The 20,781-nt window shown below is 25.7% G+C and overlaps 1 protein-coding gene and 1 pseudogene across 3 annotated transcripts; both read right to left on the reverse strand.

Moving 5' to 3' along the window:
- Positions 1–3,445: 3,445 nt before the first annotated feature.
- LOC126550561 (facilitated trehalose transporter Tret1-like) lies at positions 3,446–6,716 on the reverse strand (annotated as a pseudogene).
- LOC126550562 (facilitated trehalose transporter Tret1-like) lies at positions 6,699–14,416 on the reverse strand. Of its 3 annotated transcripts, none has more exons than XM_050202402.1 (6): positions 14,022–14,415; positions 13,829–13,967; positions 13,088–13,473; positions 11,865–12,224; positions 11,533–11,801; positions 6,699–6,815 (listed from the first exon to the last, which is right to left on the reverse strand). In XM_050202402.1, the coding sequence occupies exons 1-6, from the start codon at positions 14,091–14,093 to the stop codon at positions 6,761–6,763; spliced, it is 1,281 nt and encodes a 426-aa protein (XP_050058359.1). In that variant the 5' UTR covers positions 14,094–14,415; the 3' UTR covers positions 6,699–6,760. The 3 variants fall into 3 exon arrangements, with proteins under 3 accessions (XP_050058359.1, XP_050058357.1, XP_050058358.1); XM_050202400.1 differs by lacking the exon at positions 6,699–6,815 and adding an exon at positions 7,948–8,349 and having other exon boundaries at positions 14,022–14,414; XM_050202401.1 differs by lacking the exon at positions 6,699–6,815 and adding an exon at positions 11,013–11,472 and having other exon boundaries at positions 14,022–14,416.
- Between the last annotated feature and the right edge of the window lie 6,365 nt (positions 14,417–20,781).

The raw sequence follows: 20,781 nt of genomic DNA on the forward strand, positions 1-20,781 counted from the left end.
TAAATATATTCATCGCTCCATTATAATAATATAAAATAGTTTAAAATGTATAAATATATTTTACAGTAAATAAAAAAAAAATGTATAACATCTTTTTGTATTTATCTTTTTTTTTATTTTTATAAAAAAATGAGACTTATACATTAATCTCGAAGTAAAAAAAAAAACAAATCATGACATTTTAACCAGTTCAAAAAAACTACTTTACTGATTGATATATCAAAATATAACTTACACAAAAAATATTATGCTCTGAAATTTTTATAATAATCCATAAAATAAAAACTTTACTTTGATTAGTTCCGAACTAAATCATTTTTATGATCTAGTCTTTTATTTGATCAACCCAACAGTTTGTAAACTATGTAAAATACTAAATAGCCTTCATAAACAATAAACATAATAAGAAATTAAATACAAATATTATCAGTATAATATTTATATTAATTATAGGTAACAGTAGTATTATGGTAAATGTTATGTAGTATCAGTAATATTATTCAACAATTAAACACAAACGACTAACAAGATAATTTGTAGATTGATAAATTAAAAGTAATTTTTATTAGTATCTAATATAATACTTAAATGCCTTTTATAAGTTCCTGTCAATATATTTTCAATTGGAATAATAAATGATTACAATGATAACCCAAATTCCAATCAATCAAAAAATGTACTTATGATGATATTTTTATTATCTAACATAATTTTTTTCAATTTGGACATCAATTCATATTAAATATTAACTAATAATTAGAATTGTAGAATAGTTTATACAATTTATATGAGGCTATGTTAACATTTCAATATTCACTGACAATATATTACCTATACGGCTAGACCTACTTATGAATAGGTTTAATGGAATTATTGTATATATAAGTCCTATAATAAAAGTAGAACTCAATATAGGTAATTAGGTGAGTTTATTATTATTTAACGTAATGAAAAATCCAAAATTACTAATCAGAATTTGATTTATTATATTGTGTTATGTTTTCTCAAAATATTCGATATTTTCCACTTCAACGAAAATCGAAAAATGCTTCAGGGTTTAGGGTTTTTCGCCCTATTATAGATATTTAAGTATAAAGGTACAATACTAAAAAGTCACTTTTATTGTTAATAAATTAAAATTTACTAATACGGATGGAATAATGACTTGTAAATTATAATTTATAACCTATCATTTATTTCATATAATATTATACGAAAATAAATCAGTTAAATACAATAATAAAACCTGAGTACCGCTAGGTGTGAAATAATATTAATTTGTACCCTTTGTACCTGTACTGAAATAATTACGATGTGTAAACACTAAGTTTTTAATGTTCGAGTATGAAGTATGAAATAATGATTTTAATGAGTGCAAAAATCACACAAAACTATAATTTTAAACCGTATAAAATATATTATATTGAACATTGCATTAGTGTTAAATCTTAATTTAATTTAAAAATAACAGATTTAATCATATAATAAATTTAAAATACTAATTTTTTGAATAAATCATATTTTAATGATATATACATACTACTTAACTGTAAACTGATTCACAGTATACAATTTACTGTATTCGATTAAAATGATTTAGCCATAGACTAGGCAATACAACTAGCATAACTGTAATGCGTTAAAACAATATCATATTATTGTGAATAATAAAATTGTGATAATGTGTTTTTAATTTCTGTGTCTCATTAGTTGTTTAGCAATCTTCTTTCTCCAACTAACATAATATTTTATACGGTTACAAAATATTGTGATTAAAAAGTATAATTACGACATTAGCCCACACTATCAAACATCTAAATATAGGTAATTATATCAGTTATGTCGAACTGAAATTATATTAAGTAAATGTATTTTAATGGCTAAGACTTCTAAAAATTCAGTACAATGAATATTATTATACCGCAAGTGTATACTTTACTATACAATGTAGTCTGTAGATTAGTATTAGTTCTAATGTCACAACCACATATTAGTCACATATTAGTTAAATCATGGATCTGAATAGTGGAACAGTATTTTTAGTGTATCGGAATCACTAATTATAATAATAAGATAAATTACTCAACGTAAATAAGTACTTCACAATATATAGGTAATAATTGCACGAGTGTGTGTTTTGTCGATTTAAATAGGCTTATAATTGATTAAATATAAATCATATAAGCTTATATCTATAAATAAATTTATAAGCAATATTATGCATAAATATATAATGTACCACGTTCCAGATTGTACATAGATTAGATTGTATTTTACAAGTCTCGTCTGAATTAAGCAATTTTTTTTTTCGTTTATATTATTTTATTTTTACATAATAGATCTTGAATAAAACGATCAATCAATATTGGTTTAAATAAATATTGTTATATTATTTTTTCGAACGAATATAGAGCGTGCATCAAATGTTAAAATTATAAAAAAAAACGACCTATCTAAATAACTGGTGAAATGTTTAAGTATCTATGACTTATATTTTTGAATAATAACAAATATTGAAAATCGTTCGAGGATAAATCGTTATCATCGTTACGCGATTTCGTAAAAATTTTAAATTATTCAGATGCTCATAACATTTTTTTCCTATAATAATGACCCTTCGTCTTTGCTCAATAACTAACTAAAAGGATAATTTACGGAAAACTTAGTGTTGAATTTTTTAATCTAAGATATAAATCCAAAAAAATTTATGAGTTTTCAAATTTTCAACAATAAAATTATTTGCAAAATTTCGCGATTTCAACAAAAATTTGAACAAAATACATATAAAAAAAAATTGTAAAAAACGATTTTTGATTTTTTTTTTTTTTACTACAATAAGAACGACTTATAAGAAATCTTGTGTTAAATTTTCAAGCTTTTTGGGCATCCGACATTTTTTTGCCGATGTTTCAAAAAAAAAAAAAATTCTTAAAAATTCGAAAATTTCAGTTGTCTAAAATAAAATAAATAAAATAAATATAACAGTGATATTTTTAATTTTATGATATTTTAAAACTTACCTATTCTAATTCAAAAATAATGTTAATCATTTAGTTTTGACAATTTTCAATATTACAAATATTATTAATTATTATTTTATTAGCGCAATAGTAATCTTCAAAATTTTAAAATAATTTTAAGATACTTTTATAGCAGACCTATTTCTTTTATTTTTCTAATTAACACACCTATCAAAGTGACCTCCACTATATCGAGGTAATTTCAAAGATATTTAATTTTGATAAAGTTTTTAAGGATTATCAATACACATGTTACGACGCTTTGTAACCAATGATCGCAAATTGAGGGTCGCCATTTACTACTAATTAGTATAACTATTAACTGATGGTGTATAAATATACTATGTACTTATTAAAAATATGATTGATGTTTTAAATTCAATGTCATTGTTGTAATATAATTCAAAATAACAAAAAGCAATATATTTAATTCAGCCATTTTTATTAGATACAAAAAATTCTTCAATTTCTAATAATGTTTTATTTTCAGTTTCTGGCAAATAAAAATACAAATAGATGAACCCAAAAACGCCAATACAACCAAAGAGAATCATAGTGTACTCCAGACTTAAATACATTTCTATTATTAAGTATGATTTTGTCATTATGAATAATATTATATAGGCCAATCCAGACGAAATAGATGTAGCAACTCCTCGGCTTCTGCGGGGAAAAAAATTCAATTAGAAGAAATTTTTACTATAAAGTTTAAGTATTAAAAAATATGATAGGCAATTACAATTTTTAAGTTAACACATTTGTGAACAAGACACACGTAGACATTTCTATAGAGGACTATGGTCTATACTCTATAGTTATAATTATAAAAGTTTATTAAATATATCATTACTGCTAAAATAGCAGTATATAGAGTACAGTATACTTTTTTTATAAAGTAATATACTTTTTAGTATAGAGACCATACAGTTATAGTCGTATTATTTTTAATGTAATAATTTACTAGCGATGGCGTTTTTTAAAAATTTTTAAATTATGATAATAGTTTTAATAATATTTAAAAAACAACATTTTAATTAATAGATAATTTAAATGAGTTCGATACGCTATAGTATAACTAGTTAATAGCAAACAATAACTTAAACGCAGTCGTTTAATTCAATAAATTAAAATAGAAGCCACCAATTCATTGATCATTTTCAACTATCGAAAAATTATATGATGAAATTAGTAGGATAATATTATTTAAAATAACCATTTGATTAAAAGTTTGAAAACAATACTAAATTCAAAACAATTGTTTTAAAGATAAACTGCGCATATATGAAAAATTTTAAACTAAATAAAAACAAATAAAACAAAAATATAAATATTTTACTTGTTGGGATAAATTTCAATCAGTATCATCCAAAAAATGCACGAAATACCGCATGAGCCGATAAAATAAATGCTACACAGCAATATCAATGGGATGAAAGGAGACGATGTTAAATAACTGGCTTTGACTGCAATAATGTATGCACCAAACAAAAATAATGTAACCGTGTTTAGCGTTAATGTCGTTAGGGCCAATAATCTTTTTCCAACTCGATGAACAGTCGCAGTCGCTATAATGGACCCAACACTCATCAAAATTGACAGGAGAATCTAAAATTTTAATGATGAAATATTATCGATAACTGTTAAATTAAATCAGCATTACTAAGACTATAGTTTATAAGTCCACACCAACGATTCGTTTTGATTATTGAATAAATCGATTTCTTTCATTATTTTGGTAATAAACGGTCGGGCAGGGGAAATGCTGACTGAAGAAGATACAAAGAAATAGATCATTAACAATCTCAGTGGTCTATAGACCGCTGGATTTTTGAGCTGGGTTAAATTTGAAAATAACTTCTTATCGTCGGTATCAATTTTGCAGCCACCCTGTGTTCCAGATACTTCATTGTAATGCATAGTTCGAGAAATTCTGGTTTAATTTTTTCAGGTTCTACCCATCCTCTTAACCAACACATAGCCTCTTCAGCCTTTTCATTCCGCCCTTTGGCGATCAACCAAATGGGAGATTCTGGGATCTAGACTCGGGAACAAAATAAAACCATACATCATTAATACATTATATACAGTTAAAATAACTACAATAAAAATAAAATAAAATCGAAAAACGTAAATAATGATATTATAACACATAAAGCTAAACATTAATACGTACGAAAATGATAAAGCATATGCATATAATGGGGTAGATTGTGCTGTACAGCGCTGTAGTCCTCCAATCGAAAAACGATCCTTGGATGTACATAAGTGTAGCGCCCATTCTCATCGCTGTGGTTCCTAGCGAACCCAGAGATCCTCTGAGCCTTGGTTCCGATATCTCCCCGACGTACGATGAGGTAGATCCGGCGCCTAATCCCATGCTAAATCCCATGAATAAGGTGGATGCGCACAGTAACACCGACGAGCGAGCGGAATACAACAGGATCCATCCTATAATACTTGGAACGTTTGCGAATATCATACAGAGTTTCTTTCCAAATTTATCTTGCAGGATACCTGATGCTAAACACCCGAACGGGTAAATTATGAACAACAAGCTTCCTGTAAAATTGAGAATATGAAAATAAGAAAATTGTATTATAGGTAAAGGCACGTGATAATATAGACATTTACGTGCAAGTGATCGTTGTATTGTATTTATCAAAATTATGATAGAGCATTGTTCTATCATGTGCACAACACTATTGTCATATAAGTTTGCTAATTATTATTATAACAAATATTATACAATTGTTAGTCTTATTTTTTTATTTCATAGTGCGTTTAAAAATATTTACGAGTTATCAGCTTTTTCAACTTTTACATGAAATATACTTATCAACTGATATTCATACGCCTATGTATTTTATGTAGGTAATAAAAGTTTAATATTTCATCATAATTGTTATGAACTGTACAAGTACAGTACTACAGTGTATATCTCAATACAATTTCAACGCTTAAAATAACAGTCCATAACGCACTTGTCCAACTAAATTATTCTCATCCGTTTTGCAAGGTCTAAACTTAAGATGTGATAATAAATAATAATAGCTTATATTATCACACAGATAAATTTAAAATTTATATCGTGTAAATAATATAATTAGGACGTTCAATGGTACGTTAAATACGCATAGTATCAGATAAATAATCGTTGAGAAATATTAATTAACAAAACACAATTGTGTTCAAAAAACGATTAACCGTTTTTAGTTTTTACCTCGTACTTAGTTCGTGAAATTTTCTCAACACTTTAAAATATATTATGGTGAAAAAAGAAAATTCAAATAGTCAATGAGATCGACCTGTCGAAAATTATATTCAATTTACTTACCGTACCATGAGGCCTCGGTGGTCGTTATTGAAAAATCACTGTTTGGGTTTTGATACAAGTCGCGAATGACTATTGCTGATATCGAAAGGTTCATGCCCAACCCGATAAATAGAAAACTCTGTGCTACTGTCGCCAAGAACTTTCAAAATTTTAACATTAAATCGGTTAGACATTTTGATTCAAAATGTTTTTTACTATAAATAAAACACTTACTTGTGCAAACGTCGCTTTTGGGCCATATTTCTGTGTAGATGTTTGCGCTTGGATTTCTTTTACGTCAGGCATTAATTATAATTAAATATATAAATTATAGTATTTAATATAACGAATGAAAGTTTATTGATGAACAACAAAAACGTGCACATCAAATTTAAACTCGTGAATAATTTATTAAGTTGTGTTATTATCAGTAACACCTCATTCTGTTATTAACAGCACGGCATATTAACATGTTGAAGTACCTATCAAACATGATTATAAACTATTATACCTATGTTTATATATTAATTTATAAAAATATTATACATGAATATATAATGTACCATATTTCAAATTTTACACAGATTAGATTATATTTATCAAACCTGAACTGAATTAAGCAATTTTTTTTCCTCATTTATATTATTTATTTTTACATTGTAGATTTTGAATGAAATGCAAGGTCAATATTGATTGAAATAAATAATGTTTTTTTTATTTTTTAAACAAATAAAGAATGCTTATCTAATATTTCAAAAAACTCAATTATATCTTACATTAATATTATTACTTTAAGAAAATATAGTAGAAATATAGGATTATCTCAATATTTATTTTACTAGAGCCGTCAAAATCGGCAATCAAATATTAATTAAACATTGGAAGGAATACCAGCAACCCATGTAAAAAGTATAAAAAATTAAAATTATATAAATGAAAATTATTTCTAGGGCTTCGCACATAAAAATAAATAATTATAATATTTAATAAATAAATACTAATATGTTAATAGTATGATAATATATGTAAGGAAAAGTTAACTCTTCCAGTATTTGAATTTCCTAATTTTATTAAATCAGAATATGTCCAATATCCATGTATTGTCTGTAATGTTTAATTGATAAAATACACATGGTTTAAAATAAATGATTATTTTGTCCATTTTGACAATTGACTTGCTAGCGTCTGCCATATACGTGTAGATACAATGTCTGACAATTTGTAAGAAAGACCTTTGTAAGATTGTTAATAAAAAATAAAAATAAATATCTTAATCCTTTTCTTATTTTAATTTATTACTTAAATGTATTTAATTAATTATAATATTATTGATGATATAATATTTCAATAGCGCTAAAATATTTGTATTATTTACAATAGGAGCGTAAAGAATAAAAATCCATCGGGCATTGTACATTGTATATTTATTTATAAATAAAATGGCCATAATACATTTGAAGTAATTAATGTTATTAGTTATTACTAAGCTTTTTATCATAATTTTTTTCCTTAATATGTATATATAATATATACAAATATATTTATTTTAATTTCTTATGTAATAACATAACAAAATATGTATTTGTTTTTTTAAGCTAATCGTATTTGTTCAAAAAACGAACAATTTTGAATTAAATATTAGTGATTAATCTGATATTTTCCATATTAAATTCAAAGTCTTATGAAGTTATTATTTTTAAACATTCATATTAAAATGTATTTGAAATATTTCAACCTTAAAGATTTTAAAAATAACTTATAACATTTAATATTTTTATCTACGTTCTACTTTTTAAATTCTATGTAAAAAATTCTTCGATTTCTAATAATGTTTTATTTTCAGTTTCTGGCAAATAAAAATACAAATATATTAATCCAAAAATACCAATACAACCAAAAAGACACATTGAGTACTCAATACTCAAAAACATTTCAACTGTTAGATATGATTTTGTTAATGCAAACAGAAGTAAATACGACATTCCTGCACATACTCCAGTGGCAATTCCTCGACTTCTATAAAAATAAAATATCAAATATATAAATGTCAATGTATAATAAAATATCTAACAATTAAAAAGAAAAGTTGTTGAATTCAATTTACATATTAATACTAGGTATTATGTATCATGACCATTGACCATCTTACTTCACAAAATCAAAAAGGATTACTAAAGAGTAAAGACACATACCAAGATAAATGCTGAGATATTGTCTTGATAAATGATAAAATTTATGCTAAATACAATACACCATTACAAATTTACTACAGAACGTACAAAATAATTTAAATAGAAATACTTTAATGTCTGTATAGGTAATCTATACTCAGGAAGATACTTGAAGATCGGTATCTCGATACTAGATACGTATACTAGGTATTTATCTTTAGAGTATCGCTATACGCCTATACCTACTATAGATATCAGATACTTTTCTTTAGAACATAGTGAATAGTGATACTAGATACTCGATACTTAAACTTTAAGTTTTAGATACTTGATATTTAAAACTCGAATCTCAATACATTAAAATAATCGAAATCACAAATTTTTAAAACTTATAAATACATAATATTGTATAGATATTTATTTTCAATAGTCAAAATAGACAAAAATCCATAATCAATATATTAATAGTAATTATAATTACAGACATTATTTTACGACACGATTAATTAATAACTATTATTCTTTGTATACATTTAGTAGTAACTATTTATTTCTATTACTATTTAGTATCTAGTCAATAACTTAAAATTAATAGGAAATAATAATATTAATAAATACGTATACACTATACAGTCAATTTAATACCATTCGTCTCCGTCGTATACTTATAGTTTAGAGGTAACATATAAATATATAATCAACATAGTCCAAATTTATTAAGTGTATGTAAAAAATCTTATCGTGTAAATTACCTAACATTTGAAAATTTGTTATCATATGTATTGTTATTATACATACATATTTATACTATAATTCTCGATATAATGATATTTAATTAACCACTCAAACTAGCAGTAATCATTAAACTATATATTACATATATACAAATGGCACATAGCCATTTTGATACGTCAATACAGACATGATATAATGTATATTATGTGAGTTATCTAATTTAGTAATATATTGTAGTAGCATACCGTAAATTACCGTTGCATATCAATAGTATTAATACTACAATAATTTCGGTAAGACGAAAAAATATATGCATAAATTATAAAGTAAAGACTGACATTACTATTTACTAATAATAATATGAGTTGTTATAATCTTGGAAAAAAATTCAAAAGTATCTTTTTAATGTATTGAGTATTTTTCAAACATTTTTATCAAATACTCAATACGACAATACATGGAATAAAATTGTAGGTATCTAAGAACTAAGATACGAATTTAAAATATTTATATTAAAAATATTGCCAACCTTGGCAGTAAAATATTTAATAATATTCAAAAAAAATTTAATCAACTTTAAAACTTATGATTAGGGCCCGGATTCAGTGTAATAACGGTACTCAAATAAAAAACAACTAAGTATAATATTTATTTATTGTGCTGTTTCTAAATTTGATGTTTTATTTTTATTGATATTTTATTATATCACTTGTGTAGTTGCGTGTATATTAAACAAATGTTGGTCATTTTTTAAATGCATTATTGCTTCGAAAATGATTAAAAGTTTTTTTGGTTATTTAAGATTATATTTTTATATATTTTCAAAGAATTTAAATTCAGACCCTACTGATGAAATACAAAAATATTATCGTTTATCCATATTTATTTCATGTCTTGACTCATTTAATTAACCTGAATTTAGATGTGTCATGGTCGTCACGGATGTGTTAAATTTGAATTCAATTATGCATCATGTATACGAAAAACGTTTCTGAGCGATGACAGTCCATCACATATTCATCTTTTATCCCTTAGTATATTTTATGATAATATTTTTTATTGTATTAGTGTTAAAGTATTTTATTTTGCTAATGATATTTTAGTAGATTGATCTATTTTTCCTAGAACATTACATTTATTGTATTTAATTATTATAGCTGTACATAATATTTATACCATATTATATAACCGTTATTAATCGTTATAAATAAAAAGACTAACGAGAAAATATTTATTAAATAATCAAATTTGAGATATAAAGAAAAATTATATATGACTTTCGAATCACAAAATAATTTGTAAATTAACGGATTTTTGACAACATTCTAATTATAATTATTTAAACTTATAAAAATATTTTGATTGTGCATTTTCAATATTTATTAATTATTAAATTAATTATTAATGAGATACTTTGTATTAAATTTTCAAATTTTTAACTCATTGACGATTTTTTTTTAATGTCTATTAATAGATAAAAAATATCAATATATTTATACAATTTTAATACTTGTAGGAAGTATTAATAAAGAAATTTAGTGAAATTTTCACTAATTTTTGAATTACAACAAAAAACATACCTAATCAATTTCGTCAAATACTGATTTTACATTAAAAAGTGGTTTCTTTATGATTTTTTTTTAATTTTGAAAAGTACTAGGACTTAATTTTACTTTATCCCCCCCCCCCCCACACAATACCAATTAGATATCATTTTTCATTTTCTTCTAAGAACCCTTTTCGAAGTTGAAAATTAAAGTATTTTTTATTGCCCCAAAATGTGATCGCAAAAAAAAAAAAAAGTAAAATCACATAATTTTAAAATCAATACGATCAACATTTAAAAAATATCTTACAAATAATTATAATAATGGGGATACGTCTATTCATCGAGAATTAGTTCATTGAGTTAAACTCATCACAAAGTTGATTCAACGTGAAAATCAAATTGACCACTGAAATACGTTCCGAACTCAACAAGCACTGATATTAAAAAAAAACACTCAATTTTATACTTAAATAAATAGTGACTAAATGCTCATTAGAACTGCAATTTTTCAAATCCCTATATAAAATCTATATTTATTAAGAGATTATAATTATAAATACTATACCTATTATAAATTTACGCACAATGATTTTCTACTATAATATAATTCACGCGATGAATCGATGTTTGATTAATTTACATATGTATATTCGATTTAAATCAAATTTTTTATAAACGGTGTACCTACAAACTCGTAATATAATAAATATATTATATCTATAAATTTATATAAATTATATTTACTTGTTTGGAAACACTTCGCCAATTAACATCCAGGGTATGCATGCTACACCACTACCGCCAGATAGGTAAATACCGCCGATTAATGTTAAAGGAATCCATTGTATCGATTTAATACAATTGTTTTTCATAGCTACGATATATACACTAAATAATAATAATAAAGCAGAGTTTATCGATATCGTTACTAACGTCAAAAATCTTTTCCGGAAACGACGTATAGTTAAAATCAATATCACACTCCCAATCATTTGCAAAATGGAAAAAATAATCTAAAAATGAATTTCTCTTAATTATTTATCCATAATATGCGTATATTACTGTAGTATTTATACCAAACATATACTTTGGTGATCTCGCAAACCAACTTCTGTCATTATTTTACCAATGAATGGTTTACCAGGAGTAAGGTTAACTATATACGACGTGAAGAAATAGATCATTATTAATTTCATCGGCCTATAAACCGATGGTTTCTTAAATTGAGCTAATTTTGATAGCAAATTTTTACTATCATTAGTAACAACATTGCTATCTTGCGTTCCAATCGTTCCAGATACATTGTTATAATGTAATAGATTAGATAGTTCGGGTTTAACTGTTTCAGAGTCTACCCATCCTCTAAGCCAACAAATGGCCTTCTCAGCTTTTTCGTGTTTACCTTTAGCGATTAACCAAATAGGAGACTCTGGGATCTAAACAAATAAAATAAAAAAATTCCATCAATATTAACTTAAACGTAAGTTAAAACAGATTAATAATAAATATATACAGAATGACTCACTGACCACGTTCACCTTCATTTTTTTCATTTAATAATGAATTTATAAAACATATTTTGAACTTTTAAATGTTTAAATACACTTAAAGACTATATTTTAAAATTATTGAAATTTGTTTCACTACTTAGTAAAAGTTTCTTGAAGATACAACCTTATATCTTTCTAATATTATTTTAAAGTAAATAAATTTTATTTTAAAATTTGATGTACTCAATTCGAAATTCAAACGAGTAGTTTTTCAGTTATTAAAATGTTATGCTAAAGATATTAAAGATAATTGTCCTTAAAAATGGTTTTATAAAATTATAAAATAAATGCAATATTAGATTTAATATTATATACTTAGACCACCATTTTTATTAATATTATAAATAAGATTGATATAAATCCCTTATATTTTCAAATTAGGTACTTTAACATTGGGCTATGTTACAAACCCATTATATTATGTAACTATATTATCCTAAATATACAAAGTTAAATAACTCAATAACTACTCGTTCAAATTTTGATTTTGATACATTCAAATATTCAAAAAATTATTCACTTAATAATTACTGTAGAAAAGAAAAATTGCCATTTGAAAAATAGATATTTCTCCACTGGACACTTCTTAAATAGTGCAAAAAATCTCAATTTGAAAATATAAACTTTAATTATGTTTAAAAAATTCAAAAATTAGACTTTGAATAATTAAATGAATGAAAAAGAAAATGTGGATGAGCATGCTTAGTTAATCTCATAGTATATATTATGTAATATAAAATTTCACGTACAAAAATGATTAACAATATACAAATTATCGGACAAAGAGTACTCAACAATGCAACAGTTCGCCAGTCAAAAAATGAACTCAAAGTAAAAGATACCAACATTCCAAATAAAGCTGCTGTATTCGTTAGCGAAGCCATGGCGCCTCTGAGTCTTGGTTCTGTTATTTCCCCGATGTAGGCGTGTACTGCACCAGCACCGACGCCGATACTGAATCCCATCAGAAGTGTCGACGCGTAGAGAAAAAGCGACGACTGAGCTAAGTACAGTAAAGTCCATCCGATGGTACTAGGAATATTTGCGAAAATCATGCAATACTTTTTTCCGAACCTCCCTTGTAAGACTCCCGATAGAAAACATCCAAATGGGTGAATTATAAACAATATACTCCCTATGGTTTTAAATAAAATAACAATACATATTATATTGTATAATATAATAAAAGTAATTTGTATATAGTATATAATACATATAATAATATAAAATAAAATTTGGTTTATTGGTTTGTATAAAAATAGTTAAATCATAAAAATAATACTTTCAAATTTATTAATTTTAATTTTTATAATTCTGTTAATGAATACTTTTTTTAATTGATCTGTTGCAGTTTTAAATAAATTTGCTGTCTAAAGCATTTTTATGGCATAGGTATACATTATGTGCAATAAGTACATAACAAAATACGAAATCATGTATACGTTTTAAAGTTTCAACAGCGAAAAATTATACAACAGATATTTACTCACCGTACCAAGACGCCTCGGTTAGTGATATTGAAAAATCACTTTCAGTATTTCCTTGTAAGTGACGTATAACAATTGCCGATATTGATAATTGCATGCCCCAACCGATTGACAGAAAACTCTGCGCTATAGTAGCCAACAACTAACATTTTTGATTTTAACGTCTTAGAACATGTTTTGAGAATAAAAAATTTACTTGAGCCAACGTCGCCATCCAACCATATTTTATTGATGTATATTCACTGACGATTTTACTTTCGTCAACCATCGTTCTACTCACTCCGGATTACAATAAAATACCTATATTAGTTCAATTCTACAAATAAAATATTATATTATACCATGGTGTGTATAATTTAAAGTTATACGAATCACGACCAATTCCGCTTTACTGATACAACGATCATCGGTTACTATACTGAGTGCGCTGAGAGAGCGAAAGTCGACGGCAACCAAAATCGGTTTTACTGCGAATCCCCAACGTCACTCTGCCATAGGGAAACCAGTTTTGATAGCAGGAAGATGCGCAAAACTTGATATCCCGACTGGCACTCTTTCGGCGCACTCAGTATACGTGTTAAAAAAATAATAATTTTGGTTATAAACTCACTTTTGTAAAACAAAAACCATGAACATTATTAAGTTAAATTACTTACCTACTGTAATACAAATACAATTATACTAGTTTACATTTATAGAATGCTATAGTTGATACTTAAATACTTTCTAATTTCTACAAACAGCTAAATACTATGAATTGATAAAACACAAACCTAAACATTTATACTCGGCTATCATAATTATACTAGATAATTTTAAATTAATGCGAAGTCTTAAAAATTATAAGATAACAATAAATAAAAAAGTGGGATGTTAAGTAACCGATTTGGTGTACAATTACACTTAAGCCTGTCCTACGTACCTAATCTCTTTATTCAATAAATTATCGTGAATGTATTACATTTTAATTAAACGATTCTGATTTGAAACGGTCATAATATTAATAAGTATATTTTATGATACAAATAAAGATATTGATATTGCAGTAAAATATTTTACAATATTAGTCATATAGCAGGTTGAAATATTTTTTCAGACAAAATTGCATTTATTATATTTTAAATTATTTTAATATAATATATCATTTGTATTAACATTTAAGTCAATACCAATTTATCATATGTGTATATATAGGTTTGTAGTATAAATTGATAATAGTTTAAAACTTATCTAAATATTTAGAAAAATGTCTTTGTGCATAAAAATAAAATTATAATAAAAGCATTAAAAAAAAATTCCAAGTCCTTACAAATTTTATTTTAAATTATACTAAAAATAAAAAAAATTGTTCGTTTTCATTTAGATATTCAATTTTCTGTCTAAAAAAATATATATATTGCGAATTTGTATTTGAGATTTTAAGGTTTCTACAAGAATAACTTATAAGGATCTTTATATTAGACATTAGACTAGAACAATAAGTAACCGTGACAAAAGTAGTTGCATGTGAGTATTTTAAAGGAAAAAACCACCCATTTGTGACACTACCTATTTTGAGTTATGCGGTTTTTTTTAATTTTTAATAGTTTATTTAGACTAAATTAGTTTAAGTTTCAGATAGAAGGTCGCGACACCATCGATGCTTAAGTCACCTTGAGAGATTATCTGGAATAGATAAGGTAGATAATTTTTTTATAAGAGGATTAGGATGAAGCTGTAGTTTGGTATGAAATCTTTTCTAGAAACATTTTGCTTCAATGAATACAGTTTTAAATTTTAGGTCATTATAAAGTGTAAGATTAGAAACAAAGAAAGAAGCATTTGTTATTTTTCTTAGAAAAATATTTTTAAAAAGTTTGAACTCTTTGTACGTTTGATTTTTTGCGCTACCCCAGAGCTGGAGACCGTAGGTTCAGATCAAAAACAAAGGAATAAAAATTGTCAATTTCATGAATTTCTAACTACAATATAATTTGTAAATTGTCTTGATTTTGATAAATGTCTAACATTTAAGCTTGAAAAGCAATAAAAAAATTTAATAACTATTTATTTTGAATACTTGTTTTTTTCTGATGAAAAGAAACTGCATTAAATTCCCAAGGTTTTTTACTAACAAACAAAAATAAATTAAAATAAAAACTACATGAAGTCTAATAATTTCTTATATGAATATTTGATGAAAGTTTGAGTTCTATGGTTTATTGTTTTCATGGAATTTATGGAATTAAGTATAACATAAAAATAAATATAGTTTTGTCAAAAACTAGTTCTGCGTAAACATTTTAGTTTTCTTCTTGATAATTTTGAAAATTAAATTTTCTATTTTACCTCTCAAAAGTACCAACTAGATCCAATTTACTATCTGCAGAAAACGCACTCAAAGTTGAAAATCAAGGATTTTTTTATTCTATAATAGGTGTTCATTTATAAAAATAAAACACATCATTGTAAAATAAATATATTCATCGCTCCATTATAATAATATAAAATAGTTTAAAATGTATAAATATATTTTACAGTAAATAAAAAAAAAATGTATAACATCTTTTTGTATTTATCTTTTTTTTTATTTTTATAAAAAAATGAGACTTATACATTAATCTCGAAGTAAAAAAAAAAAAACAAATCATGACATTTTAACCAGTTCAAAAAAACTACTTTACTGATTGATATATCAAACTATAATTTACACAAAAAATATTATGCTCTGAAATTTTTATAACAATCCATAAAATAACAACTTTACTTTGATTAGTTCCGAACTAAATCATTTTTATGATCTAGTCTTTTATTTGATCAACCCAACAGTTTGTAAACTATGTAAAATACTAAATAGCCTTCATAAACAATAAACATAATAAGAAATTAAATACAAATATTATCAGTATAATATTTATATTAATTATAGGTAACAGTAGTATTATGGTAAATGTTATGTAGTATCAGTAATATTATTCAACAATTAAACACAAACGACTAACAAGATAATTTGTAGATTGATAAATTAAAAGTAATTTTTATTAGTATCTAATATAATACTTAAATGCCTTTTATAAGTTCCTGTCAATATATTTTCAATTGGAATAATAAATGATTACAATGATAACCCAAATTCCAATCAATCAAAAATGTACTTATGATGATATTTTTATTATCTAACATAATTTTTTTCAATTTGGACATCAATTCATATTAAATATTAACTAATAATTAGAATTGTAGAATAGTTTATACAATTTATATGAGGCTATGTTAACATTTCAATATTCACTGACAATATATTACCTATACGGCTAGACCTACTTATGAATAGGTTTAATGGAATTATTGTATATATAAGTCCTATAATAAAAGTAGAACTCAATATAGGTAATTAGGTGAGTTTATTATTATTTAACGTAATGAAAAATCCAAAATTACTAATCAGAATTTGATTTATTATATTGTGTTATGTTTTCTCAAAATATTCGATATTTTCCACTTCAACGAAAATCGAAAAATGCTTCAGAGTTTAGGGTTTTTCGCAATTATTTTACAATTAAGATATTTTAGGTATAGTTAGATACTTAAAATTTTAAGTTAAACCAAAAATATAATATATGGTTGTTTATTACGGGTATCATAATAAGTAGTGATATTTAACGTTAGGTACCCAAAATCGGATAGTCAAGAAATAAAAAAATATCTATACAAAGCCCAAAAACGTAAATATGTTTGAAAAAAAATCATAGATATTTAAGTATAAAGGTACAATACTAAAAAGTCACTTTTATTGTTAATAAATTAAAATTTACTAATACGGATGGAATAATGACTTGTAAATTATAATTTATAACCTATCATTTATTTCATATAATATTATACGAAAATAAATCAGTTAAATACAATAATAAAACCTGAGTACCGCTAGGTGTGAAATAATATTAATTTGTACCCTTTGTACCTGTACTGAAATAATTACGATGTGTAAACACTAAGTTTTTAATGTTCGAGTATGAAGTATGAAATAATGATTTTAATGAGTGCAAAAATCACACAAAACTATAATTTTAAACCGTATAAAATATATTATATTGAACATTGCATTAGTGTTAAATCTTAATTTAATTTAAAAATAACAGATTTAATCATATAATAAATTTAAAATACTAATTTTTTGAATAAATCATATTTTAATGATATATACATACTACTTAACTGTAAACTGATTCACAGTATACAATTTACTGTATTCGATTAAAATGATTTAGCCATAGACTAGGCAATACAACTAGCATAACTGTAATGCGTTAAAACAATATCATATTATTGTGAATAATAAAATTGTGATAATGTGTTTTTAATTTCTGTGTCTCATTAGTTGTTTAGCAATCTTCTTTCTCCAACTAACATAATATTTTATACGGTTACAAAATATTGTGATTAAAAAGTATAATTACGACATTAGCCCACACTATCAAACATCTAAATATAGGTAATTATATCAGTTATGTCGAACTGAAATTTATATTAAGTAAATGTATTTTAATGGCTAAGACTTCTAAAAATTCAGTACAATGAATATTATTATACCGCAAGTGTATACTTTACTATACAATGTAGTCTGTAGATTAGTATTAGTTCTAATGTCACAACCACATATTAGTCCCCACGAGACCAAATAATGTAAATCGTCCGTTCATCAGTGATTTAAGATGTTTACGTGATATATGAGCATATATCATTACAATATTATATAATTTTAATCATTTATATCCATCCTGAAAACATATATATATTATATTCTTTTCTGAGAAGTTGTGTATTTACATAAAATAAAATTTAAAAATAATTTTAAATTGTTCATATGGTTCGAAAAAAAAATGTATTTTCATTACACACAAACTATACAAACATCTGTATTGTTGCTATTGGCAACTGCATATAGTTTTGAAATAAATATAATACTGTGCGGTATAAAATCTCACAGTATCAATTCAGCCTTCATACTCTTCACAGTATTGAATATTATTACAAAACGTACGTTTAATAATCGTTCAATTATTTTGAAAGCATAAAGCTTTATAACGTAATTATACATTTACATATTATAAACATGCAGAACATTACATCCGAAAACGACGAGAACGACAAGACTCTGCAGTCTTCGTCCCCATCGGCGGCCTCGACAACCGAACCAATAATGAAACCGCAAGACGGACAAACAGAAAAAGTCTCGACTTGTGAAAATTTATCGACTGTAAAACGACCTTACGAGAACGACAAGACTCTGCAGTCTTCGTCCCCATCGGCGGCCTCGACAACCGAACCAATAATGAAACCGCAAGACGGACAAACAGAAAAAGTCTCGACTTGTGAAAATTTATCGACTGTAAAACGACCTTACGGGTCGATGCCGAATTTAACGGCGTCTATAACAACCGGTGATGACACTGCAGCCGCGGTCCAAGCGCCGACTGCAGCCGTTGCGGTGCAGCAAGTTTCCGCAGAACCGCTCGAGTCGGAAAACTGCGCCGAACCGCAAATGGGGCAAAACGTCGGGTTGGTGAACGCGGCAGTGATAGTGCCACCAGCAGCTGCCGCCGAAGAAGACGTGATTCGATCGCCGTCGGTCACGTCCGACGTTCGGAAGGTTTCTGAAGGACCAAAATACGACGGATCGGGCGAACTGCAGGATGCCAAGACGATCCGAGACGTCGCCGTTCGTCTGCCGGGGAGATTATGGTATTCAATGCCAAACATAGCGATCCATTATACGGATAAAGTTTTTTACGATACTACCGAAATCGAGTGCATTGCACCGACGCTAGTTTCCAGTGATTCGTTGACAACTGCGACAGAGCCCGCAGACGAGATTACGCCGGTAAAAATCAAACGTCGCTCGATGTGGAAGCGGGCGAGGAAATTCGTCCGTCGCCTTTTTTGTTGCGCTGCATGATGTGTTGGTCCTAAACCTAACCCTCAAGCTCAAAGTTTAAATTAACGAGACGAAAAATGTAATTACTTTCATAATAATGATATTTTTGTATTAATTTCTTATTTCACATTTATTTTTGAAACAATGTATTAAACACATATTTATTGAATAAACATATTGTATTTATAATAATAACTTGTTTTATATAATAAACATTATACATTTTCAGTTATTTTAGTGTTTAGATTGTTTAGAAGGTACCTACTCATATTATCTGATACAATCATTTCTAAATTACTAATTAGTAATTGGTAATGTTAAAATTTTATCTTATTTGTTACGGTTATAACTTATAAGACATTTATGATATTCATAAATAAAAAAAAAAAGATTATCTTTATCAAACTGTAGAAACCACGGTTACTATAGAGCTTCTAATATATCTAAAATACATAACGGTGTAAAAAAAAAAATATATATATATATATATAATAGTGATCCAACAAAATGTAGCTTACAACAAGATTGTGCTTCTCATGCATAATTTAAATTTTTAATTTATTCGAGAATAGTACAACTAAACAAATAACAGAAATATCCTTTTTTAGATTAGTAAAAAGAGTTTAAATTTTTGAGATAAAGTATTAATTATTGAAAATTGTAACATACTTTCTAATTTTATTTTATTATTAAAAACCTAAAATATTAAAAAAAAAAAAAAAATGAATCCAACAAGTTGAGCGTTGTGTACTGATAAATTCGAATTCGTTGGTATGCTAATTTTTCAAATTTTAGAAATTATTAATACCTATACGTATAGTATCCAAAGCGATTCCATTAAAAGATATCTAGATCTAGACCAATGCACTGATTGAGCTTACGGTCATTATTTTTACTGTACTAAAACAGCTTCGAATTCGATTGACTTTATGTTTTGAAGTATGTACGTATTCGATTCGATTTAATTCAGGATTCACGTGGTTTGTATATGTTATTATAATAGTAGTATTAAAAAATCATCCGACGCGTTAGAACAAAA

This window comes from Aphis gossypii, chromosome 2 (assembly GCF_020184175.1).
Source record: "Aphis gossypii isolate Hap1 chromosome 2, ASM2018417v2, whole genome shotgun sequence".
NCBI lineage: Eukaryota > Metazoa > Arthropoda > Insecta > Hemiptera > Aphididae > Aphis > Aphis gossypii.

What these genes read in the sequence shown, in the direction of transcription:
- LOC126550562 (XM_050202400.1), bottom strand. Translation starts at nt 14,093, where the DNA reads ATGGTTGACGAAAGTAAAATCGTCAGTGAATATACATCAATAAAATAT. An exon ending in ATCACCAAAGTATATGTTTG is followed by an intron (nt 11,802 to 11,864) that starts GTATAAATACTA and finishes ATTCATTTTTAG; the next exon opens with ATTATTTTTTCCATTTTGCA. An exon ending in GGCGAAGTGTTTCCAAACAA is followed by an intron (nt 8,350 to 11,532) that starts GTAAATATAATT and finishes TTATTTTTATAG; the next exon opens with AAGTCGAGGAATTGCCACTG.